At 40.0% G+C, this 25,396-nt stretch overlaps 2 protein-coding genes across 7 annotated transcripts in view; both read right to left on the reverse strand.

The window, feature by feature from the left end:
- The window catches only part of LOC103364215 (sterile alpha motif domain-containing protein 5-like), a 33,194-nt gene extending 22,678 nt beyond the window's left edge, over positions 1-10,516 (reverse strand). Inside the window, exon 1 of the mRNA XM_008291262.1 lies at positions 10,040-10,516. Coding sequence (XP_008289484.1) covers positions 10,040-10,516 — 477 coding nt within the window. The remainder of the gene's footprint in view (positions 1-10,039) is intronic.
- Positions 10,517-12,506: 1,990 nt separating this feature from the next.
- Positions 12,507-25,396, reverse strand: part of stxbp5b (syntaxin binding protein 5b (tomosyn)) — a 31,371-nt gene continuing 18,481 nt past the window's right edge. Inside the window, exons 17-29 of one of the 6 annotated variants that reach the window (XM_008291250.1) lie at positions 25,001-25,126; positions 24,630-24,781; positions 23,306-23,368; positions 23,155-23,211; positions 23,014-23,061; positions 21,925-21,975; positions 21,583-21,711; positions 20,579-20,818; positions 18,437-18,794; positions 18,146-18,311; positions 16,872-16,983; positions 16,213-16,433; positions 12,507-16,118 (exon numbers count right to left, since the gene is read on the reverse strand). In XM_008291250.1, coding sequence (XP_008289472.1) covers positions 16,077-16,118; positions 16,213-16,433; positions 16,872-16,983; positions 18,146-18,311; positions 18,437-18,794; positions 20,579-20,818; positions 21,583-21,711; positions 21,925-21,975; positions 23,014-23,061; positions 23,155-23,211; positions 23,306-23,368; positions 24,630-24,781; positions 25,001-25,126 — 1,765 coding nt within the window. In that variant the 3' untranslated portion in view covers positions 12,507-16,076. The remainder of the gene's footprint in view (positions 16,119-16,212; positions 16,434-16,871; positions 16,984-18,145; positions 18,312-18,436; positions 18,795-20,578; positions 20,819-21,582; positions 21,712-21,924; positions 21,976-23,013; positions 23,062-23,154; positions 23,212-23,305; positions 23,369-24,629; positions 24,782-25,000; positions 25,127-25,396) is intronic. The other 5 variants (XM_008291251.1, XM_008291253.1, XM_008291252.1 and 2 more) reach the window with 5 other exon arrangements.

The raw sequence follows: 25,396 nt of genomic DNA on the forward strand, positions 1-25,396 counted from the left end.
TGTTTCTGTGAGTCTGCCAAGAGTTTTTAATTACCAGGCAAATTAGATAGCACGCTGAATAAAATCGATGCTCTCTTTAAGGATAATGTGGGACAGTATAGTTAGATGTGCCAGAGATAATTCCAAATTCAATACCTCAGCAGCTGCACACTGTAATAACACTACACCGAAAATGAAAATAATCAATGTCAGTATCAGTTCAGAAACCTATAGCAGCTCGAAGTAATCCTGCCATTCAGTCACTGTCTTCCTATTAAAAGAGTCACGCAGAGTGTTGAAATGCCTGTGCTTAATGCATCGAGTCACTGAGTCGCATTATTAATATGCTCCATGTGGAATTAGGACTAATGTACGGAGATTGTCAAAGCATGCAAACAATCTATAAGCTGCATCCATATATGACCTATTTTTCAAAGGAAATGCAGGAACAGCAGATCACAATATCTCTAATGATTACTGTAAATAAAGCAAAGTCCCTTTACTGGCACGGAAAAGAGTGTTTCGCTGATCATCAAACCATGATGGATTACTGTAGTTAGCCTGAGGGCGTCTAGACATTTCAGTGTTTTATTTATCTAATACATGTTGGCAAAACATTTAGAACCTGGAAGCACACGCAGAAAGTAATTCACGGGAACTATTTCTGGCACATAATTAAATGGATGGTTGCCAGATTGGAAAAAATGAAAATAAAAACCTAATTTTCTAATGTAGATCAAGCTCGTAGGTGTCAAACATTATTTTTGATGGGTTGTGTCGACATAATAACGTTGGTAATTGTGTCAACTTTATATTGTGTGCAAATTAAACTATTAAATTAATTACTGAATCATTATTTGATTCAAAATTAAATTAAAGTTGTAGTTACTTAATGAAATTGGCTTGATAACTAAATTATTCTTCAGCTTAAGGTCAGGATTTCAAACCCCCTCCTCTGCCTATTTAACATTGAAGCAACGTATATTTCTTTAGATTTGACAACTTATAAACTTGTGCTCATAATTATAGTAATGAGATACGTGACACTCAACGATTCCCTTTAAATAATGTGGTAATACTATTAGAAGCACAGTATTAATTTTTATGCAATCAACTTAAAAACCTGTGTTTATGCTACCAATCACTGAAGTGACTATAATGTAATTAGAAGTTGTCTTAACTCAAACAAACCTGAAGTGAATTGTTGTTTTTGTTGTGCTTTTTTTCCCCTTCAGATGTAAACAATGTCTCAATAGTCTAATTTATTCAACCTGATTGACTGATACATCCTGATTATGGCATTTCATTACCTTTTTATATTTTCTCAATTAAATATTAAGAGTGTAGGTGAATTACTACATACATTAATGATTGAATGAGTTTTATGAAATAAAGAGCTAATTAGTCTTTCTAAAACCTTCTTGAGTCTTAAACTGAAAGAAATTACTTTACAATACCCAGTCATGCACAAGGAAAAACAAGTTGCATAGATTTAAACAAAAAAAAAAAAGGAAACATTTAACCACATTGGAGAACTAGTGGCTTTCTTTGAAGGAAAAGCACTTTTCCCTCCACAACGAACTCCGTTCCTCTGCTTGACTGACTGAAAATACTTGCTAATTGTGCTGAAAAGGCCCATTTTGGACATGTAGCGAAAGCAGCGCGGCAGTAAGACCCTTTTAATGGAACGTGATCAAGGTCACTATCCTGTGTAAACCTCCAACAGCCTGGCGATGACGCAACACTCAGAGACAGATGGGTGAAGGTCAAGGCAGATTTTACACACGCAAGTCTCTCCCACGTCAAAGCTGTACACTGATCAAGCCAATTAATGAATGCATGTTTGTTGTTATCGCAACTTCATTCAGATTCATAATCAGAAATGTAGATATTCTAAGTGGATAGAGTGGAAAGAAAGAAACGGTCTGGTTTAGAGTGAACACTGGGACAGTAAGAATGGTTGCAATGAATCAATGCTACCTTATTTAATGGAAATCTATACACTTTCCTGCTATTTCTGACCATTATGTCTGACCACTCAAGCATCGATGTCTCTTATGCTCGACTAAATGAAACCCTAATTAACAAAACTAGTTAAGAAAAAAATGTAATTGCTTTTTTCATTTAATTAATTCAGATTATTATGGTACTGGTGATTTTGTTATGGGGCTAGCTAAGACCTCTTTCTGCAGAATACAATATCACTCTTAGAACAACAAACAAGCCTCCAATATAATACTGAAACCATGAGGTGTGCCAGTGTTTTCTGAAGGCAGCCTGATTCAAGCCATGAATGCTTCCACAAAGGAAAACTGACTAAATTTAATAAGTAATGATAAACAAAAAGACATTTAATTTCCACTGCTGTACTACAACTTATTGGAGTTTATAAAATGATGCTAATACTGTTGACAAAAGGCCAAAATGTGTGAAATTATGAGTCTAACCTTAAATTAAACAAATGAAGTGACCACCTGAATACTGTTGTGTTTTTAAAATACATTATTCGCAGCAGTTTTGTAATGAGTACAGACTTTAATCAAACTTCTTCCCTCCCTTCGGCAGCCTCTTGCGTGTGTCCACCACAAAGCAAAAAGAGGCTTTCTCTACCACATAGTGATTTAAATTCTGAGAGCACGACGTCGTTTCAAAGACCTATTTAGAGTCGGAATACAATAGCTGAAGCAACAGAGAAATAAAGGCTCAAGACTGGGGAGTGTTTGAATAAGCAGGGGTGCTTTTATGTTGACACAAAGCAATTACACAAAATTCTTTTCACTCAAAACCTCCTTTCTTGAGCTTACATATTAAGTCCAAGATAAGCAAGTAAATGTGTGTGACTCACGTCTCTGCGTTTCTAAAGGCAAAGCTGCTCCAGATGCTCTTCTGAATAATTTCTACTTGAAGGCAACTCGAAAGCAGAGGAACATTCAAAATGAAAATTAACTGGATAGACGGATATATAGCGAGCAACTGACCCTGGACAATCCTGATCTTAAATTCACAAATATAGGTCAGCGATTTACATTATACATAGGACAGTATTCCCTGCGTGTACAATAGGCCTCTGTGATACCGCTCAGCGCTGATGTACTGTGGAGCGGCTGAGTACGAGCTGGTACACTGACTGCTGTCTATGTACAGTTGTGTTTTCTATAAATGCAGCATCTTCAGGAGAAGGTGAACAGACTAACATGCGAGTAGCAAAGCCAGACAAGAATTTAGTGAATCGCAAACAATAAATGACAAGCACGTTCATGGCATGTTAAGCTTTTGAGTGCTCTCTGCAATACCTCTCAACTCCCCAGCCCCCCTCGACACCATCAGAGCAATAATCCAGCAACGTTCCTTTAATCGCCAAGTGGTTTGACCTAATCTATACTGACATAACATGAATAAAGTCCATAAGGCCTACCCTACAGTACACTACACGGCAAGCAGGGAGACGGCAGTTACACACAGAGGACATGCTAATAGAGGATCACTCTGCAACAAGACCAGATTGTTTATTTATGCACTTTTATGCTCTATGTCTTTGCTGTTTGCACACAATCAGATCATACTGCTGGATCCTAAAGCTGTCTGAACAGAGTGAAAGTCACTCAACTCATAATCCCAAAATCTGGGTGAAAAGGGAGATCTCAACCAGCTGAACATTCCTCATACTGAGCAGTTCAGCAGAAGCATTTGTCAGATGAAAACATCCAGTCAGAGAAACAATTGTATTCTTCATTGACTAATCCTAGATTAGTCTCTATATTTATCTGCTGACAATGGAGCGGTGTCACCTTATTTGATGGAAGTCTATGCATTTTCCTGTTGGTTTTTGATTATTTGATAAGCAAAAATATCTATTTAGAGAGTAGTTTCTATATTTGTCAACTGGCAATGGATTAGTGTGACCTTTTTTGACCTAATATTCACATCCATTAATTCATTTGCTTTTCTCGTCTTATCCAACAGTACAGCTGAAAAATACAAGCAATTATATTGCAATTACTTGGACACATATTACAGACTGAAGATTTAGCTATATCAAAATGGTAACATCTGTTCAAATAATCGCAATATATGTTTTTGTATTTCTTTTCCACTGAAAAGAAAATCCAAATATAATGATTTTTACTGCACCAACAAGCATGTTTCTTAACATCTTGAGAACCTGATTTCCATGTCAGAGCGTCTTTGTAGCACCACAATGCTTCATTTAAAATGCTAAGTTGCGACAATTTTACCTTGGTCAAAAAATTGCAGTTCTTGCATTTTAGATAAAGCAGTAATCCATGCTGCGATTTCTATAATATTTTTAATGATCTTTCAGCTCTATCCTGTTGTGGTGGAGGGTGGGAGCCTCTCCCAACTGACAATGGGTAAAAGGAGAATTCATCCTGTTACGTACACACCAGTGCATCACAGAAAGAGTGGAAACTTTGTGCGCACACACACAATAACACCTTTGGCAAATTTAGAATCGCCAATTAACCTGCCATGCATTTGGATTGTCAAAGGAAGCCGAAGCACCTGGAGAAGACCTACACAAACTCCACACAGAGAAGTTGCAGTTGATCAGCAGGTTTAAACCCACAACCTTCTTGCTGTGAGGCAACAGTGCTAAGCATTGTACTCCACATTCACACTCACAGAGAGGAAATTCAGTGTTATTTCACCAAACCACCACTGTGATAGGAAACCAAAGCATATGGAAGTAAAGTCATGCAGGCGAAGGAAGAAAATGCAAACTCCACACAGAAAGGTCCCAGCAGACTATTGAATTCAAACCCCTGGTCGTCTCGCAGTAAAGCAATCGCTGCCCCACCATGCCACCCAAGTAGCAAACTGAACTGTTGCTGTAAAGGCGACATACATGAAGCACTGAGGTAAACCAAAGAAATAATTACTTAAGTCACTATCCATTTAACTACAAAACCACTTCTCTTATTCATTTAAATGTACGAGTCCCTTCTGCCCCACATTATGTTACACTCGTAACAGTAAAACTGGTGCTTGTGTTTTAAAAACCAACTTTGTTCAACAGTTCTATTCAGTCTCTGCTTTATAGTGACAAAAGCAGAGACAGCTGTCAGCTGCTGCAGACCTTGTATTTTGCCAGGCTCCATTCAAACTGTCTTTTCTTCTGTCAAAAGGAGCCTGCTGGTTTAGCTTGTCCTCCAATTCTCTGGCAGAGCAACACAGGGAAATCTTCTGAACGGCTAAGATTTGTTCTCCATTCTGAGGGTGTTTTTCAGAGGAGGCACTGCAATGAGGCCTTCTGGGGAGCTGAAGCTCATTGTTAAGACAGCTATAAAAGGAATGCTTCCAAAAAATGCTGGGTGTGATGAAAAATGTTGTGTATGCTTTGCTGTAAAATGACACAGCTAGTCATGTGTTGCACAACCAGAAAGCTTGTTAATCATCTTGTTAAAGTATACAACCAAATTTTTACATGAGGCAAAATTTCTATGTTTAAGACAATATCTCTGCAGCAGAGAAGAGGACCCCATTCCCACCCAATCAAACTTCTAATGTCACACAGTGGAAGCGCTAAATTGCAATTATTTCTCTGCAGCTGCTCAGTCTAGAGAAAATCTGACATTTATCCTTATAGAACATTTAAATTAAGTTGGCCAACATGAGCCTGCTGTGTGTTCTTACAGTATTTGTGTGCAATGACATTTTGACGGCATCCACTGTAGCGTAGAACAGCAATTTTTGCCAACATCAATACGAACACACTGTGTAGTTTATGTTTTTAGGTTCAGGTTGGATTTGTGTTTTCATGCTACCTTTGTGTCAAATCTATTTTGGGAAAATCCAAAAGAATTTTCAGTAAAGGACTTGTCATATTGCCACTGGTCACACACAGCAGCTCAACCAGCTTCAAACACTTTTTTTCTCTCTCTCAAAGTCAGTAATAGGTCCTACAGGCCTGTGTGAACTAGTCATGCATGTAGATTACTCAGAAAAGCACATTTCTCTTTGGGAATTGATTGCGCTACCAAACCCAGACTGAGAGATGGAGGCATTGCGGGATTACAGATTCACAGCACTGCAATTCCTGAAGAGCAGACAGAATGGAGCCTGAGGACACTGTACTGTTCTCAGCTAAATTTAAATCAATCAGGGCCAATGTGAGATGAATGAAGATGAAGTCCTCGTCATTTCGTTCTAATATGCAATTTAACAACAAGAACAACTGGGTATATAGTACATACTGAGAACATTCCCATTGGTGTATGATATTGTTTTAGGTTCTGATGTTCTTCACTTGTTACTAGGTAAAAAAAAACTAAATTATATTATTAAATAAATTAGAATATTATAATACTGATAAGTGGTTCAGCTCTGCACAGGCGTATCGCTGGAAGAGCCAGCCTTAGCCTGAAGCGGCTGGATGCTATTCCTGGTGAATAAATGGGCCGTACTGGCCTACATACCTGCGTTCTGCAACCGTTTAATGAACTAAATCGGATGAACCTGAAAGGCAAAACTGCACGGCGTTCACATAGAGCAAACCAATCTGTCCTGATTGTTTTAAATCACTCTTCGCTGATGAGCTGCTCTCAAATCACGGCGAGACTTGTGTTGTGCGCCATAAATGAATGAAATGAACGTCTTCACAATGGAAGGTCGATCAAATGGGCCAAATTTAATGAGCCAAAATGGTTGGCCCAGTTCCTACTGAAACGCAGCAGGATAATACTCCAAATGTTCACCACACAGTGGAACGCAAACTTGAACATAAATCAGTTGACATCCTTTTGCACTTTGTCGAGGATGCATCAATAGAGCACAGTGCAATTACTGTCTCATTCAATACTGTAAAATCTATTTCAGTAACATCTGTCTTGAGTGTGGCCCTGTGAATGAACTACAAACCCCAGAATGATCGTGCTGACTCCATAGGTGGTGGTGCTTTTAGATCCAAAAGATTTTTCAGAAGAAACTTTGACTCTAGCTTTGTCTGTATTGGTTGTAGCCTGCAAAAAGGTTGCAAGAGAATTACAAAGTGCCTTGCAACCTCTGAATCTTTCATGAACAGTATGTGCTTGTAGCTATGAAACTGGCCAGAACCATTCAGTACTGTAGGAAGAACGCAACTATTTAAAGCTTCTGCCACCACAGATAGTTAATTTTACTTTAACAAGTGGATTTTCACTGTAAAAACTAAATGAGAATGAACCAAACAATGCACAATTCTCTTGCAAGACTGAGTCACATGAAGCATCGTGTAAAGGATTCTCCTCAATTTGTTGTGACATGAAGACCAGCTCAATCAAACTGGAAAGCTGTACCTGCCATGCTCGTCCCTCAGAAACCATTCATTCATACATTGTTGATGAGCAGCATTTTAAACTAGTATCTGCTGAGGAAAGGCAAACACAAGTAAGACTGTACATTAAAAAAAAAACAAAGTCTCTTGGCTGAACGCCACTGCTGAGAACACAAACTGCGCCTTAGGTCTGAAAGTGTAAAGATATTCTGGGGTGGTGTCCAACAGTGCCGTTCAGCAGGGATTCACTGTGACAGTCTGTGAGGATACAGCTACAACAGCCACCAGTGTGCTCTGTATTAACTGACGGTACATAGCATTAGGTTTCTGTGATATAATCAAATCCAGAATCCATCAATCACACCTTTTACCGACAGACAGATTGTTGAAAATAATCCAGATGTGTCACATGGCTGGCCGCAGACCATTCACTGAGTGTATTATGGACTGAGTGGATTTGGTTAGTGCCAGAGCAGAATAACAATCCGCTGCAATTACATTAAGTTACAGTCCCTGATTGTCGTGAACACAGACAGAACAGTTGTCAGGAGCACCGAGGATCCCCATGTTGTCAATGAATGTCATATCCAGAGTAAGCCTCTGCCAGCGAGGCAGACTGACCTATTGTCCTACTGACATTCACTCTCAGAGGTCAGAGGATTTTTAACTCCTGCTGAGTGGTTACGTGTTAACCGTATAGCATAAAGCTTATGTCCTCTGCGGATCATTGCATCCTCCACCTGCTTAAGCTGTTTGTGAAGCTTAACAGGAGACATCTAACCTAACCTGGCTTAAATTTTTAGATATACAGGGAATTTGCTGTTTTTTACCCCTTCACTGAGATTTCAGAAGTTTAATCAATGGCTGGAGAGGGACTTGAACTTCTCTGCCATTTTGAATTCAGTACCATCATGTGGAGGTGTGAATGGTAATCCAGTACAGTGCTGCCTCTTAGGAAAGCCTTGAAAGCTGAGTGCAAACATTTTTGCCCATTTTCTCACATGACAGTCTTGACTGTCTCATGCACACCTACATTTTCTTCCAGGCAGGTGTGTAGGAGGGAATATCCACAGGTAAAGTTGAAGAAATTCCAGCACTATCCTACTGCCAGCATTAAACTTCTTTTTGGAAATACAGCATTACTGTCCTCAGGCAAAACTGAAGGATAAACTTTAAACTTGCCAGATGGACGTATCAAACACTTCTTCAGGTGAGACTAAAGGTACATCCCACTCTCCAATTAACAATATATACTCTAAAATTGATTTCTAAAAACAAAATCATCATCTCATTCAATTCTATAGTGTTAAAACAGAAGGCAGGAAAAAATGCAATTTTGGAAAACAATGACATAAGATATCAAAATATGAATTTAGATGAACATATTTTAAAGCCTTGCCACCTGTTTTAACTTTGAATGAAGTTTCTGCTGTAAAGCATCCCAAAGCTACAGATTTCCAAAGATGGCTTGTTTTTTGTAGTTGTCTGCCCAACTTCCTATTCATTTCAATAGGGATTTTTAACGCAGTTTTTTGCGAATATCATAAAAAATGTACAACGAATCTCTGACAAAACACAAAACATCATTCCTAATCGAGCCGCTCATTTTGATGTATGATTGGTATGGGCTTTCTAAAGCTGCGGACACAAAACTGTGTCAGAAGAATCTATAAGAATAAGCCTAAAGAAATAGTAATAAGTGTGACTCAGTGCTTATGCATTGGCACACTTTATTAAAAAACAATCTCACTATCAAAATACATGACAATAGAGATGATAAAGATGAAGCGTCCAAGCATGGCTCTTAAAGCTGGGCAATAAAAGACAATTCATCCTGGACTATTTCCTGGTTGATCCCATTCAAACCATGAGTGCCTGCTTAACGTGATGCTGTGACTTCAATGAGGGTCGATGAACCAAAATGTTGGATTCCAGTGGTGCTTATTGCAAGTAATAGGACGATGTGGGAGTTCTTGCTTCTCTGACAAGGCATTCAAGGATTTGTCTGAAATAGTGCTGCAAGTTTCAATTCCATGTGTCAAATATTGTCAGAAATGATCTTTTTGTTGCTTGATGTCAGAAAATGGTGAAAAAGGCTGCTGTTTCCCAAAGACTAGAATGACATCCTCAAATGTCTTGTTTTACTTTCATATCGGAGTAGAAAAAAGCAGAAAATCTAAAAATCTGTGAAGCTGGAATCAGATGATTTGGATTTGTTTCTTTAAAAATGACTTAAACCGATCAATCAGTTGACAATTAACAAAACAGCTGACAACTATTTAACTGATTGTTGCAGTTCTAGTATGAAATAACCATCTAAAACACAAATGTGACAGTTCATATGGCACAGAAAACACCCCAAACTTCAAAACAAACTTCATGATTATGTTGTATGTATTAAGAATTTGTGTGCAAAAAACCAGAGGATGTATTCACCCGAAGTGCCTTACTGTTACTTTATTTTAAAAATGCACAGTAAAGATCAGAGGATACTGTAAATGTTGCCCACTCACTCAGTTTAATTACATTAAATTTAATCAACCTAAGGCCTAGTATGAAAATGCTTTGAGTGAATGGACTCTGCAGTGAAGCTCAGTAAACCTTTGACAGAGTCGCCGACACAGCCTTGGAGCAATAAAAGGAAATTGGACGTCAGCAGCATCAAAGAAATTCGTCACAGTCTTCATCACGTACACAACAAAGTAAGCATATAAAATTCCATGAGACAGCTTTTGAAGACACAGCGTTTAGCATCAACTCAGTGCAAAAGAGAAGGTACAGATCTCCTACCTTGTGGGTGTAAGGTGCTTGTCCCAGGTTGATCCCATCTTTTGCAAGTTTATCCCTTATGAGCACCTTGAGCTTCAGTTTGGGATAAGTCACAAAGTCATTGCACTCTGTGAATCTCAGGTTGTGGTTTCCAGGGCAGGAGAACTGGTGTTTTCCTGCAGTTTGCGACCTCAGCGCCCTGCAGTCTTCCACTCTTCCTGAGTGTGAAGTGTGGTGGCACGTAGAAGCATCCAGAGGCTCTAAGGTGAAATAGTAGCCAGGCGATTTCATTCTATCCTGCTCTTTTAGCATGTCCACCGCCGTGAGCAGTCTCTGTCTGTGATACTGGATGCGGACGCCTATTGCATCCAGGTCTGGCTCTCCAATCTGTTTGCAAACTTCCAAATCATCGTACCCATTGTCAATGAACGCCTCCACATACTGGGCCAGATGGAGCTTGGACAGCCACTGCAGGACGAGATTTGGCCCTTGGCTCATCTTTAAGACTGGATATATTTACCTTAAGTACACATCATCATCATCATCATCTCCATCCACAGTGTTTCTGCACTGAGGCTGTGTTGTTGTCACAGTCCAGCACTGAGGTCCATGCAGCTCCCACCTTGCACACAATCCCAGCCTCAGTTCTCCAAATGTGACTCATCTATTAGTTGTGGGGAGAGCCTTGGGTAACAGAGCATATTGAGAGATATCAGGGTGGTTAAACTGTCAGCAGAACCTTTGAAAAAATGCAGACTGTGGCAGAAACATGTACCTTGCTGAAGTTATCTGGAGCCAGAACAGCCAGGACAGGTTCAGGCTGTCCTGTTGGGCTCCACCTGAGAAGCCTGAGTGACGGAAAAGAACGAAATCCACAGCGCGAGGACGCCGAAAGAGTCCGAATTTAACCGAGTTCACGAGACTTTTGAATTTTAAGCTAGTTAGCGTCGTCGTCCGAAACGTAAAGTCGATATTAGCCGGTGATAAACTCTTTAAACACGTTCATGTTGAAGTTAAAAATGAATAAAAAATAACACAAAAATAACGCTAACAGTTGGTGTGTTCTTCGGTTGCCTCCATCCTCTTTGTTTCTTTGATCCCAACGCTTACAGAGATCCATCAAACATTCATCCGGAGCAAAAAAACGTAAACCCTGGTGCTCCAAAGAAAAAAACAAATTAAAAAAAACGATGTATAACTCTTAAAAAGACACAGGAAGAGAGTAAAGCTTTAAAAAATATATCTGTAGCCGTCCAGAGTGCACTTGTTGAGGCTTACTTTGTGTCCGGCTTTCACCGTTTTTAAGTTTGCTGTCCCTCCGCTCCATCCGCCGGCTCAGTTCGACAGTGAGGATGCTGCTCCGGCGTCAGTCAGCGCTGGAACCCCGCTGCACGACGGGAGCTCCGCGGGCACTGGCGCCACCTGCAGGGGGCTTCTGGGAAATGTAGGAGCAGTGAATTAAAATAAATTACAATAAAATAATTTAAATATGATATACATTATTTTAAAAACAATATTGATATGAACCCAATTTACTATTTTTTCTTTAAAAAAAAAAAATCATGTCTATTCACAGTAATTGCTTTTTCCAGCCAATGTGACGGCCACGTTTTTAAATAAAAAAACAAATATATTAAATGTGATGCACAACTTGATCATTTTGATGAATTCTACTGATTTTAAACATGGCTTGAGTTAGACCAACCTTTTACCAAGTGGCTGTATAACCTATTTGCACATCTGACACACTTTTACAGGGAAAGTAATTACTCAATGCAAATTTCATACATTAACTGATCAAATAAAACCCCGATTACGACTTTTAAAAGCCTATCGTACAACAGCATGCCATACTGAGTAGCTGTTTAAGTAAAACAATTCAAAAAGCCGGGAAATAATTTATCAATACACAATCAATATAAATTACAAGCCATAAAAAGCAAAATGATTAATATTTATGACAAATCTGGGGTTTGTGCACGCTGCTGGATTCACATCCCAGATGGAAAGCCTTTTTATGAGGCTTTTCCATCATGTCTATTCACAGTTAATGTCTTTTATAGTAAATGTGATGGCCACATTAATACATTTCCTTAATGTTCTGCACAACTTCTAAATTATTCTTTTTAAAATTCACAAATTAGAAATTTTAACCTTTCGATCTCTAATACAATTAAGTGTTACGTGGGTTTGAACAGCCTTTGCAAAGTAGTTGCACACCTTAGTTGCATATTTGACACATTTTTACGGGGAAAATAATCCTAAAATGCAAATTTCATACATTACCTGACCAAATACAAGTGCATACTCGATAAATGTTGAATTAAAACAACATGCCAGTAGGTAACCTGGCAGCATTCACCCATACACATTAATATATATCAAAAGCAAAGCAATTCTGACAACTACATCAGACCTGAGGAGGGATAAAAGAATCACTAAAAGAAGTCAGTGAGTAAAGAGGAAACAAAACACCAGACAAAACTCGTTATGATTGGTTTTACATTTATTTTCCATTGCACAATAATATCTATATATACTGTATCTACAGTCTAAATTGTTTGTGGCAGCAGATTAAGTCAGACATCCATGTGAAATTTATTTTAATAAAACTGTACAAAAATTGCCTACTATGAGAAAATACTGCAACTCCACAGATATTCATCCCAGAAGACAGATGGATGGAAGTATGGCGACCGAGAAACCCTTGAGCTCTCCTGCACGGTGCTGCGAGCCGAGCTTCAGTTTTCAATGCGTTTTCTACAGCGCAGGAAAAAGCAAGAGTTTCCATGAAGCAAAAAACAGTAACATTAACAGATGTACCAATAAAATAAATATAATCTCTCACACGTATACAATTGGCATGGTCAAATGAAAACGGGACGCGCTTCGGATGTGTGATGAGAACTTCAGTTTTGTTCAACATGGTGGTTAATACAAATGCCAGAACAGACAATCTCTAAGAGGGATAATACATGGTTGTTTCAAGTTTGTAAACACTTAATATCATGCATCCTTCAATGTGCAATAAGAGACCATTTAGGACATATATGTTGCAAACTGAAGCACTTTAAAGTTGAGGCCACACTTCGTAGAAAGACTCAGCGGCCCACCCAAAGGAGACGATCCTCCTGCAGTAGCAAAGCTTAAATCTGAGATGAGCATGTTCAATATATACCAGAAAATGTCGTATTGTCATGTCTGGATGATGGATAATTATGCACAACCATTGTTTGGACATTAATGTGTGTTATTCTATCCCAAAATTACATTAAAGGTATTCATTTTTAATAGATTATTGAAATTAAAAGTATATATATATTTGTTTTCAAATATATAAATATATCATAGTATCATTAACCTGACATTGAAAACAAATCTGAGAGTGAAGCAATCAGCATAATTGGCAAACGACATAGATAAGCATAGGTTCTGTCATGTTTTGGTCCTTTGGAAAATAAGAAAAAAAAAAAAAAGGGACACAAAAGAATAAACACATTAAAAATCATACTAACAAAATTATTTTTAAGTACAAAAAATAGTGCAAAACCCACATAACTGCTCTTCCAAATGGGTTTATCTCAGTAGTAGTATACAGCAGAGAAGATTAAAATCAGCCGTCTGAAAGTGAAGGGTTTTATTCCAAAATGCCGCATATCCATCTTGGATAAAACATTTTTGGTATGACTGATAACTCGACATCTCCTACATGATTTAATACTCTAAAGTCTAAAATAACAGAAAAAGTCTCTTCATTTACTTCATGCCTTCGATCAATTTTTCAATTTCCACTCAAAGTTACTTCATTTTACTTTGGCGGATATCTCGTCTTGGAATGAAACTCTTCAAATTCACTTTGCACATGTACAGCAGTTTGGGACAGTAATGGAGGTGTCATGCCCAAAAAGAAGAAGCAAAGCCAAAATACTACTTCCCACCCTCCCTCCCTCCGACCCGTTTACACACAGTAGACTTCTCGACTTAAGAGTGCTGTCAAATCATCCTGACCGACTTTTACCATTTGGGGGAAAAAAAAAACAACCAAAAAACAAAAAAAATCAAGACAACTTTGTGAAATTAAGCAACTCTTTGGTGTCAGAAAAGAACATGGCCGCAAGCGTACAGTATGTCACATTGCCTGAACCTGCACTGTCAGATTTGTGTCCAGCTGTCCCGCTATTTACAACATTTGGCAGCAATCTGGACTGACAAAGTATTGTCTCTCTTTTCAAAATAAAAGACCGACAGATAATGCTCCTATATTGACACAAATAGCAGCATATCCTTGCACCTCATGAAAAAGAAATCTAATTACAATAGAAGTCTAGTTAATCACATTGAAAAACACTGTCAAGCAAAAACAAAAACCTCAAAAGACCTATTGTAATACACTGTATCTATGTAGTATTATAAACATTGGCGCCCATACACATATTCCTGAATATATGTATGTTCACAAACACACAGATATACACATAGGTAGAGGTTAGCATATATGCGTCATGAGGCAAAGGCAGAAGAGAAACAGTTTCGAAGTGAATGGTTTTTCGGAGAGAGATGACCAACGGCACTGTGTGGAACACCGTGTTGTGCTTGGTCATTTCTACTGGCAGCTACGAATACAAAGACAGCATTATCACTTCCATTGTGCTGTAAGAGACACATGCTTTTTTCCCTACACACTGAGAATCGAGACAAAAAAAAAAACAACCAAAGAAAATCAACTCAGGCTACAACAGAACGCCACAAACAAAATCTGTATGATCGTGTATAAATAGATCTTTATCACAGAAAAACGTAAAATTGTAACCAAAATATACATTTATGCTAATTATATTAAGGACAATCTTTGTCTTGCCCGTCGACTCGTCGTCCTTCTCGTAGCTACAGCCCCTCGAAAGCTAAGAATACAGGACCTTCAGGGGTTTACTTCCAGTGTATCAACTAATTCTTCTCATGGATCAATGTAAACTCTTCATTTAGGGGGTAAACATCTTCAGCACTTTTTGTTTGGTGCATTTAAAAGGAAACAAAAGAAAATTTAATGCCCAACATACAAACCATCTTTTACTTCATTTCTATTATACTGATCCAATAAATAGCTCAATTCAAAAATAAAAGCAAAGTGACTACCAGAAAACTTTTTTTTTTTTGTCTTTCTCACCTAAAACAACTTGATTGGAAAATGCTGTAAAAGGTATGGTCGGTGATGAACTAGTGTACTACCAGCCCTTATTCCGTGAGAGGCAACAGATTCATCATCTCCCTGTCCAATTTTTTTATTTTTTTTTGTACTGTTCTAAGTGCTTAAAAAGGCCCTTTCTGGACAAAAAAGGACAAAAAAAACAGACAAACAAAGGGCAGAAGACAAACTCTTAAAAACAATTTGGACCAGAAAAACAAACAAACACAAGTCCTTCACTGATTCAATCATTCCTATAGAAACTTTCACGTTCTCTGAACTGATTAGATTCGAAGGACACGGGGTCATCAGACTTTTCTCCTCATTTAAGTCCACTGTGTTTGGCAGACACCATAAAGGGCAGAGAAAGGAAAACAAACAATTGCAGTCAGGCCACCACGAGTACATTTTTTTTTTTTTGTTTTTTTTTTGCAGAATTGTCTTTCCTTTTTCCGAACAAAACAGCAAAGTGTGTAGATATATATTTATGAGACATATACGAGTGCATGATGGATATGAAAGGTCCCCCTCCTCTCCTGGTCTGATGTTAAACGAGCATTGTCGCTCTCTGGTGAAATGGAAAGAGAGACTCCTAAGAGCTTCTCTTCTCTCATTTCTTTCCATTCTCATTGGCCAGTGTCTCCTCTGCAGCAGTCCTCCGGTGACTGAGGTAATGCAGAGTGATGATATTGTGCTGAGGGAAAAAAAAAAAAGCATGATTCTGTTGAGCAGAACCCTCCCCCCTCCCCCACCCCCGCTGGAGAGAAATAGAGAAGAGAAGAAGAAGAAGAAGTAGAAGAAGAAGAAGAGGGACCTGCAGCTCGTCAGAGATACTGGTGTGCGTGATTACAGAGTCCGAAGCTCCACACGCTGCCATCAGAGCTGGTACCACTTTTTATCTTTGTACTTCAGCATCATCTGCGGGGGAAAGAAAATCAGAGTTAGAAATAAGGAGTCAGGCTAAAAAAAAAAAACAATGTGGCAAGTGCGTAAACAGATGTCGTTTCCGTACATCGTGGGCATGCTTGGAGAAGGACTCTGCGCTGGCCATCATGGCTGCTGTTCTCTCCTCGAGCTCGCCCAGTTTCTGCCCTCTCTCGTCCAGAGCTATCCTGGCGCGAGCGAGGTCGCCCACAACTCCTGATGCTGCGCCCTTCATGCCCTCCATGCTGCCTGGGCCGGGGATGTGCTGCGCCAGGCTACGGGATGCCTTACCAGCAGCTGTTTCACCAACTAGCAAAGACATCCACACGGTGCGTTAACGTATGCTTTAATATTTCAAGTAAAATCAATCATCTTAGTGATTGAAAAAAATTCTCCTGCAGCTGAAACCACCCCTTCCCAAAATACTTAATAAAAACTGTTACAAAGCAAGACACTGGATTAAATCTCTAAAAATGTCAGAATTGGTTCTTTGGTTTGCCTGAGTCTAAACGTAGTAGAGCACTGTACAGCATCACATATTGAAATATCTAAATAGCAGGAAACATTTGAGAAGGGAAAATCCAAACCACATCTAATATACTCTGAATTTAGAACGCTGTTTTAGTCTCAAAGGCAGCACTGATGGGAAAAAAACAGATTTAGCATTTAAATGGAAGGATAAATGTAAATGTACTGTAAGAGGTTGTAGGAATCCTTATGCAATACTAGAGAGTATTGTGTACTCACAGAGGTCCTCTCTGTCCAGAGACTGAGCTCCTCCACCAAAAAGGCCTTTGAAGAAACCTCTGTTTGGAGCCTCTGGTGTCTCCACAGGGGTAAATAACTCACTGAGCATCTCCTGAGGAAGACACAAACATCAGCACATCTTTTTCAATGCATTCTCCCTGAAGACACACGGGCTCAGCTATAAAGGCCTCACGAATCAAGCTTATTATAGACTGTGCCGCACGCTAAATTGTGTAGTTTCACATTTTTGTCAATAAAACATTTTTTATTATTAGTAATCACTTCTGCTGTGTCCACAAATGCTTAAAAAAACTCCTGATGAAAATGTAGGTTTTACACCTTGGTAATATGTCTATATGGTGTTTTTTATGTGCTGGAAGACGCTTTATGGGAGCAGCAGGGTGAGTCTGTCCACTTTAATACTACAGTGTATTGATAAAAACATAGCTTCAGACTTCCAGGGTTTTCAAGAGCTTTCTGGATGATTCTTCAAAATCAATTTTTGGCTTGAATAGTTGTGGGTTAATATTACAACTTGCCATTGTGTCATTTGGTGTTTGAGCAGTTTCGTAGGTGAGCTGGTGTGCTCCAGATGCACTTAGTGGGGAGGAAAGAGAGGTAGGGATCACGTAGATCTGCACATTTTAGCTTATGCAAAAGTTTAATGTTACAGCTAAGCCATTTTAAGGCAAGAAATTACTACTTTTCATGGGAAATAAACTACTTAATTACTTACTTTAATAGATTAGTTTTTACGGGTCTAGTCAATGATTAGAGAGGGACTTCAAGCAGTTTCGACAAAGAGGTTCTTCTGGAAATCTACTGTTGCTTCTAAACTCAACTAATGTGGTATTTTCATGAAGTTTTGGTTTTTATCATATAGCAACAAGTTACAACACAAGTCATCTCATAGCATTTAACATAGGACGGTGAAGATGACCAAAGAGGGACTTTAATAAATACACTCACAGCAGTTTGCCTGCCCCCGTCCTCTGTTCTCTCATTTATTGTTGTATCTACATAGACGAAGATGCAAGATTTCTACCTTCCTGTTTGGTAGAGCCACACTTGCTTTTGTGTTAGGAAGCTAAAAGATTTGTTTCTAATTCTGATGTGTAATGATACTAACTCTACGGTGCAGATCAATAAATGTGTGTTGTAACTGAACATGTGTGCTACATCACAGGAGAGACGACTGCAGTCTCTTGTACTGTATTCTAAAACAGGAGTTCAAAAATGTCCCTCACTTATTTTTTTAATCGAGAGTATCTGACCTGCAGGTTGTCGCAGGTCTCCTGGCTGTAGGTGATCCTCTGGAACTCAGTAGGTGAAGTGAGGTACAGAGCCTGACCCAGGTTAGAGAAGCAGAATGTTCTCGCTATCCGCATGTCTGTCAGCGGCAGGTAGTTCACATCCAGCAGAGGCCGTAGACTGGGCAAACTGTGACCACAGAAATAACAGATGATAAGAAGCCAGCAGGTTGCAGATTTTTTAAAAACTGTATCTGCATGGTTCCTTTCAGATCACACTGTACAAATACCAGTAGGAGCTAGAAATGATGGTACCTCAGAGTCATTATGTGGCCGTTTGCACAGAAACAGGTGATGCAGTTAGTCCCTGCCATCTGCACGATGTCAGCCCTCAGCACGAAGGAGGTCTCTGTGATGTTGTGTTTGTAGAGGCGGGTTTGGGAGGGCATGGCCACCACCTTGGCCTGTTTCTCCGAACACAGCACGGCAAACTGGGCGTCCTGGCCCTCTTGTGATGAAGGAGGGGACGCTGGCCTGCGCCTCCGGCCCTTCTCTTTTTCTTCATCTGAGGCATTTGGGTCATACCATGGCTCGTAGGAAGGGGGCAGCAGAGTTCCAGCGGCGTCAAGCAGACCCATCGTCAAGATGCCTCCTTTGAGTTGGGCCATAGTGCCTAAAAATGTGGGGTATTATTTTCATTTAGACAAGAAATTCAAATTACCATGGAATATACAGAAACTGTTGTGCAGTGCTTCAGTCCTTAATTTAAGGTCAGCTAAAAGGTCAGTACAGAATGGTGAGTTATACATCTTAATTTGGAGCATCTGCACAATAACTGTGATGGGAAATCAATAAAACCATTTCCATGTTTCTTTCTCTGCGATGCACTCCCACATGCATTTGATTTGCTGTTTCAGTTAAAGTAATGACCCTTACACCATCCACTTTTAATACAATAACACTGGTTTCCAACTTTCAGGAAATTACTTTAATATTTAACAATATAATTCTACTTTGCAGCAAATATGCTGCAATTTGTAATATGGTCAAAAGGTAACTTAAACTGAGCTTAAACCCAAACTATGAGGTTTTAGTTCAGCGTGCAATAGTGCCTGAGTGTGTCAAACTGAAAACTGAAAACAGATTTCTACAAAGTAATGCCAATTAATAAAAACATAAACTGTAAAAGAAGTGATTAATGGGGATAGACTGTTTATACAACTGCTGCCTGTTCGTCACCAATGAAAGCTGCATGGGAGAGTGGCAAAGAGGAAGACACTGTTAAAAAAAACAAACTCATATATAAGCTCAACTAGAGTTCTCCAGAGGGCATGTGGGAGACTCTGAACTCAACTGGAAGAAGGATATTTGGTCTGATGAGATCAAAATTTAGCTTTATGGCCTTCAGACTCAACGCTCTATGTGGCAGAACACAAGATCCCCAGTGTGCAGCATGGTGGTGGCAGCATCATGACATGCGGATCGTTCTCGGCAGCAGGCCCTGATAGTCTTCTAAAGGTAGAGGGTAAAATGAAAGCCTCAAAGTACAGGGAAGTCCTGGAGGACAACCTGATGCAGTCTGCAAGAGAGCTGCGATTTGGGAGATTTGTTTTCCAGCAAGACAATGGCCCGAAGCATACAGTCAAAGTTATAGAAATCGTTTTAAAGACAACAAGGTGAATGTTCTGGAGTGGCCGAGTCAGAGTCCAGACCTCAATCCAACTGAGAATTTGTGGCTGGACTTGAAAAGGGCTGTTAACTTAGGAGCCCTGGGCAACCTGACAGACCTTGAGCAGTTTTATAAAGACGAAAAATAAATATTGCAGTGGTTAGATGTGCAAGGCTGACTGAGGCCTATCCACACAGGCTCAATGCTGTAATTGCAGCCAAAGGTGCATCTACTAAATACTGATATGAAGAGGGCGAATACTTCTGCAATCACCTATTTCAGGTTTTATATTTTTAATTAATTGGCGCTACCTTGTAGAAATCTGTTTTCACTTTTAAATGGAAGAGTCTTTTTGGTAAAGTCTTGTCAAAAAAGGCACTGTAGTCATGTCTGAGTTCCCACCACTGTCCACCCTACAGCGAATTAATGTACTCATGTGGACAGCATGTGACAATTTAACCCTCAACAATATTGTACTGAAAACCATCTGTGGGGCTTTGATGCTGTGGACTCAATAATGAATATACAATAAGTGGCTCAATAATAACAAGACGCACGGATTTCTGGGACTCAAAACTGATCTTTTGGCCCATACACTGTGCTAACAAAACTCTTTACATACACATTTCCACAGTTTGCAGAGTGGCTATATTTTAACTCTATATCTTTCTTTTCAACTGTAAAGTCATAGGATTGTTGCTTGAGTTCCTAAAGCTTGTCAAAAGAGGTCATGATACATCTTCATTCATATGCAGACGAACGATATCGAGCACCGTTGAGCTTCTTACCACAGGAGGCGATGCCGACCGGCTGCTGCAGCCTCTGGTCCCCACCAGGTGGCAGGCTGAGGGCCACCATCATCACGGAGCCCTGCGTGGTCCCCACCAGCAGACAGGGGCTGATCACGCTGTCCGCCTTCCTGGGGAAACTCTCGCAGAAGTAAAAGGAGGAGATGGCCTCTCGAGATTCTCTGTCTATGCTGGTTACACTTGAACTACGCGAGCGGGTGAATGAGTTATCCTTGGCATCTGGACGGCAGGAGGGAGCACACAAACAGGAGAATGAGGAAATGATTCCCATAAAATGCAAAGGTTAAGCAGTTTAGCAAGTCTCCAGGCAAACGGGAAAGTCAGTAACAGGTTAGAGCTTCATTCTGCTTTCAAAAGCTAAACAGAGAAAGCTTTTCATCACATCTATGTCTTTTTTATAGAAATGACCCAGTGCAGAAAAAAAGACAAACATCAACAAACCCTGCTGTAGGCCAAAAAGCATTTTTTTGACATTGAGATGCTATACAAGGATGCAGTTTTCTTTAAATAGTTACCAATTCCTGCAATCAAATTGAACAGCATTCTCAATGTGAAAAAAGATGTATAAGATATGCATGTAGTACTACAGTGACTCCCAAGGAAGAACTGGTATTTAAGGAGCAGGAATTATTCATGCCTCATTGCTGTGTTGTCGACAACTGCAACACAAGCTTTTACCCTCTTTAAAAAGCTAATGAGGGATCCTAACAAATACACAAAAAGATCTTTAACACAGAAGGGAAGGCTAAACACATCGCCCATCGTGTCCGTTCTTCACAAGGAAAAAACTGTGAACAAGAAAAGCAAGATTTTTAACACTAAGTGCAAGTCAAGCCACTGGAACTTCCTCAAAAAGAAGGAAACAATCATTGTGAGAGGATTAGTGTCACGTGTCAACTGATTACACAATAAAAGCCCCAGCACTGGGGTTAGTACCAGTTATACCACTTCAGCCCAAGTCAGACCACGGCTGGTCCACTCACAGGAGTTGGGGTCTGACTTAGTTCTACAGAGGACCCTCTTCTGGCTCGTCTTGGCCGCTGGCTTTCCTTCAGTCCCACAACAAGGGCGCTTCTTACATGTGAAAGAGCGCCACCGTTGAGACCTTTTCTCTGTTCCCAGTGCAGACAGAGAGAGCATTTGTCTAAACTTACAGCAGAAAACCCCACCACATCTGGAATCTAACATTCCCGCCAACATGCTGCTAGACAATAAGCAATACTTCTACAGCTGTGCACCTCATACAAAGCAAAGGATTCAAATGGCAAGATGAATACCTGTGGAGAAAGGGTTTTACAAACTTAAAGTCATTGGTTTTGGCTTACCCTGGTCTGGCTTTTGCTCACTAGACGAGCTAATTTTCCGTGACATCTTGGCTGTAACAGAAACAAATACCCCTATTTTATGAGGAAAGAATAATGGCTAAAAATTGAGATTTTTGAACTGTTTGGAAAAAGTTACAAGAGAGGATTCGATGATTTTAGTAATTTTACCGAGCAAATCAGTGCACGATCATTAAGATAAACACAATTTAGAATCATACTTCAGGGTGGTGATAGTTACTGCAGGCCAGCTGTTGAGAGTATCCAGACTTTACTCTTTACTGAAACTCCTGGATGTGCAAGAGACAAGTCTTACTGCGTGCAACTCAACTCTTTATCGCTTTAAGGGAGATATTCTAATTCCAAAAACATTCCAATTGATTTCGGTTAGCGCTTTGTTGCCTGCTACCACGAGTCTTGTCATTCTAAAATACAAATCCCCAAAAGTTGCCTGTTGCAGTCTATAACCACCCTCGGAGAAAAACCACGAGAATACAAATGAGGAAGAGAAGCATCACAGACAACCAAAGGGGCCTGTAATGTCAAACAAAGCAAGAGGCAGTCGAGAAATAAGGTAATTACAATTCAGTGAACATAGTTATGCAAAGAGAGTAGGTGGAGGGAAAAAAAATAAATAAAAAAAATCAGTGGACAGCCAAACAGTTAACACTCAACTGAAGCCCTGGAATCAGAAACACATACAGCGAGTGTCTAAAATCGAAGAGAAATAATTCACTCATTTAAGTGGTTAGACATTAGTGCTGTAAAGCTCAAAGCAGGAAGCAGATTTTCTATGCTTTTGTATCAGTAAAAATAGAAAAAAAAAAACTATTCCAATTTGGCATATTGTGTTATATTCACAGTGGTGTAACAACAACCTACAGTATTTGGGAGAAGAAAAAAATGCATAGAAAATCTGCAGCCTGAAATTTACTGTGATTAGTAAAGATACATTCCTGAATGCAATGCTCTCTTTGATTGGCACAAGATGCACAGATTGACGTAGGATTAAGGCACAGTGTGGTTAGAACGCTGTCATTCAGAGGGAAAGAGTGAGTCATCACAAAGAATTCATCTAGCGAGATACAGTACCAAAGTCATTGGCAACCGTCTTGGAAAAGCGTCTGCTTTTGAACTTCACTGGAAACAAGGTTCAGAAATACACATCAGACGACTTCAGCCATTTTATAGATGCTACAATTTTAAGGGGGCATGCATTTAAAAACACAGTACCCTTCTCTATGAACTTCTGCTTTCGGTCATCATCTGAATTGCAGGGTGAGGTAGATCCTACATGGTGAACGGCGGCATTTGAAAAAAATGCATGTCAACATTATTTGTGTTGTCTTTTTTAACGATGCACTAAGGCTTCGGGGAGGCTTACCTGAAGTAGGTGATTTGCAGCGATCCTCTGAGGTGTTGGAACCATCATTGGAATCACAAAGCGCTGTGGGAGCCGCAGAAAATGTAATTAAAACTACAGTAGAAATAGTCCTACTCTTGAGCAACTCTTACTAAAGCTATTTCCTACAGTACAAGTGGTGAAAACAATGAAGGGTCACCTACTACAACAAAGGTAGGGTCAGCTACCCGCACAATGTACTACAGAAGCTGCACTCCAGTTCACAAATCTAGCACAAATCTGTTGACTCAATGTGTCAGTCTTGTTTGTCTACTAACACAGCCACAGGGTTTAAAGATCCACTACCTGATTTTGTTAAAGCGTCTCGAGCCGTAAATTTTCCTCCTCGACTCGCTGCAGATGTTGTAAAATAAAGCTTTGTGGATTTAACAGTGTTATATTGAAACCAGGCAGAGTCTCTTTTACGATATCAAGGGAAAGGCTTAGCGGAGAATATTGTGGGAAGGAGAATAAATTCTGACACAACGTGACTTACGGAAGGGAGATGAGCGTAGTTTTTTCACAGACTCAGAATACAAGTTAGAAAGTCTGGACATGCAAGACGTCACAGGTGGAATGTCTTTACCAAATCACAGAGAGAGATCAACAGTGAGACAGAAAAATGACTGGAAATCAAAAATGCAAAAGCAGAGAAGGCACTGAGTCTCAGCGGCTTGCTGCTGAATTTGTAACTCTTGAAACAAGCAGTAAATTATGTATTTATCAGGTAGTATTCTTGCAGTTTTGCATACATTAAAAAGTGTTTTTCATGACCGAAAACGCAGATAAAAGAGTCTTGAATGTAGCACCAGGCCACTGAGACTGAAAAGAATGACACAAAAACAGTGAGTGACAGGATGATTAGGCAGAGAGAGAGAACAAATCACAACAAAAGACATGACAGAAGCGAGCGAGGCTTTAACAAGCAAGTAAACAAGGCTTATGTGTTGTTTTGTCAGTTAAAGGAATCAAAAGAGAAGTCTATTAGAGCAGAGCAGCTCTGATACAGCATCCTCTCTGACATGCTCGCTCTGCCGTCTTTGCTCCGTCCAACTGAACAGATGGAGAATCTGTCAGCGATGCCCCCTGTTGAGGGAGAGGAGCTACTGCAGGGGGCGGTGCTCATGGTGCGAAGTCAGGGCAGCTGCCAAGTGTCAGCTCTGCCTCCCTAACCCTCCTCTAAAAGCCAGAACTCAGAGGGAAATGAGGGCTCAAGCAATCGCATGAATGAATGAGTGCTAAACTTACACCGCAGTACTTTTCAACAGAAAACTGACACGTGTGTAACTGGTGGAGTTCAGCTCACCTCCGGAAGGTTGTCGCGCTTTACGTGGGGAGCGAGGCTGCCTCTGGTAGGGGTCGGACGGGCTGTACAGCTCCGACGTTCCCATGTTGAGGAGCAGAGTTTTCTGGAGGTAGTCCACCACAGCCAGGCCATTACTGTTCCCAAACACCACACTGAAAAACAGGACGAATGAGAGACACAGTGGAGCTCAAAACTCTGATTTAGCTTTATTCACAATCTTTGAGACAGGATGCGATTCAAATTTCTTGTATTCAAATTTAGCAAAAATACAGCTAGAGGATGGGTATAAGCACCGCTATGAAGAAGTGTGGGAGTGATTTTTGATGTGACCTCGTGTCAAAATATGCAGTTTTCTGGCCGCGGAGACTTACAGGCCGTAGGAGGAATTGATTGCCAGGCTGGTGATCTGCTGAGGCGGCTCCCCACTCACCCACACCAGCTGGATCACCAGCTCCACCTGGTAGCCCGGAGACTGCTTCAGCGGGGAGCTCCGCACCCTGCATCAAACACACAGCAGGATCAGACAGCAGGTTGCACTTTGCACTGGAATGAATTATAACCCTCTGAATAAGCCACACCGACAATATCATTGTTATTGTTGCTGTTGTTGTTCCCCCCCTCCACCCTTTCAAAATGTTTTAGAATTTCTATCATTTGTATAAAAGAGGATTATTTCCCCTTGGTGTACTGATGTGGAAATTTTGTGAGCAGCAGACTGGAACTAGTGAATGGATGACTACATCTCTTTTCAGCGTCAGTTTTCCGGT

Source organism: Stegastes partitus, unplaced genomic scaffold, assembly GCF_000690725.1.
Source record: "Stegastes partitus isolate 25-593 unplaced genomic scaffold, Stegastes_partitus-1.0.2 Scaffold727, whole genome shotgun sequence".
NCBI lineage: Eukaryota > Metazoa > Chordata > Actinopteri > Pomacentridae > Stegastes > Stegastes partitus.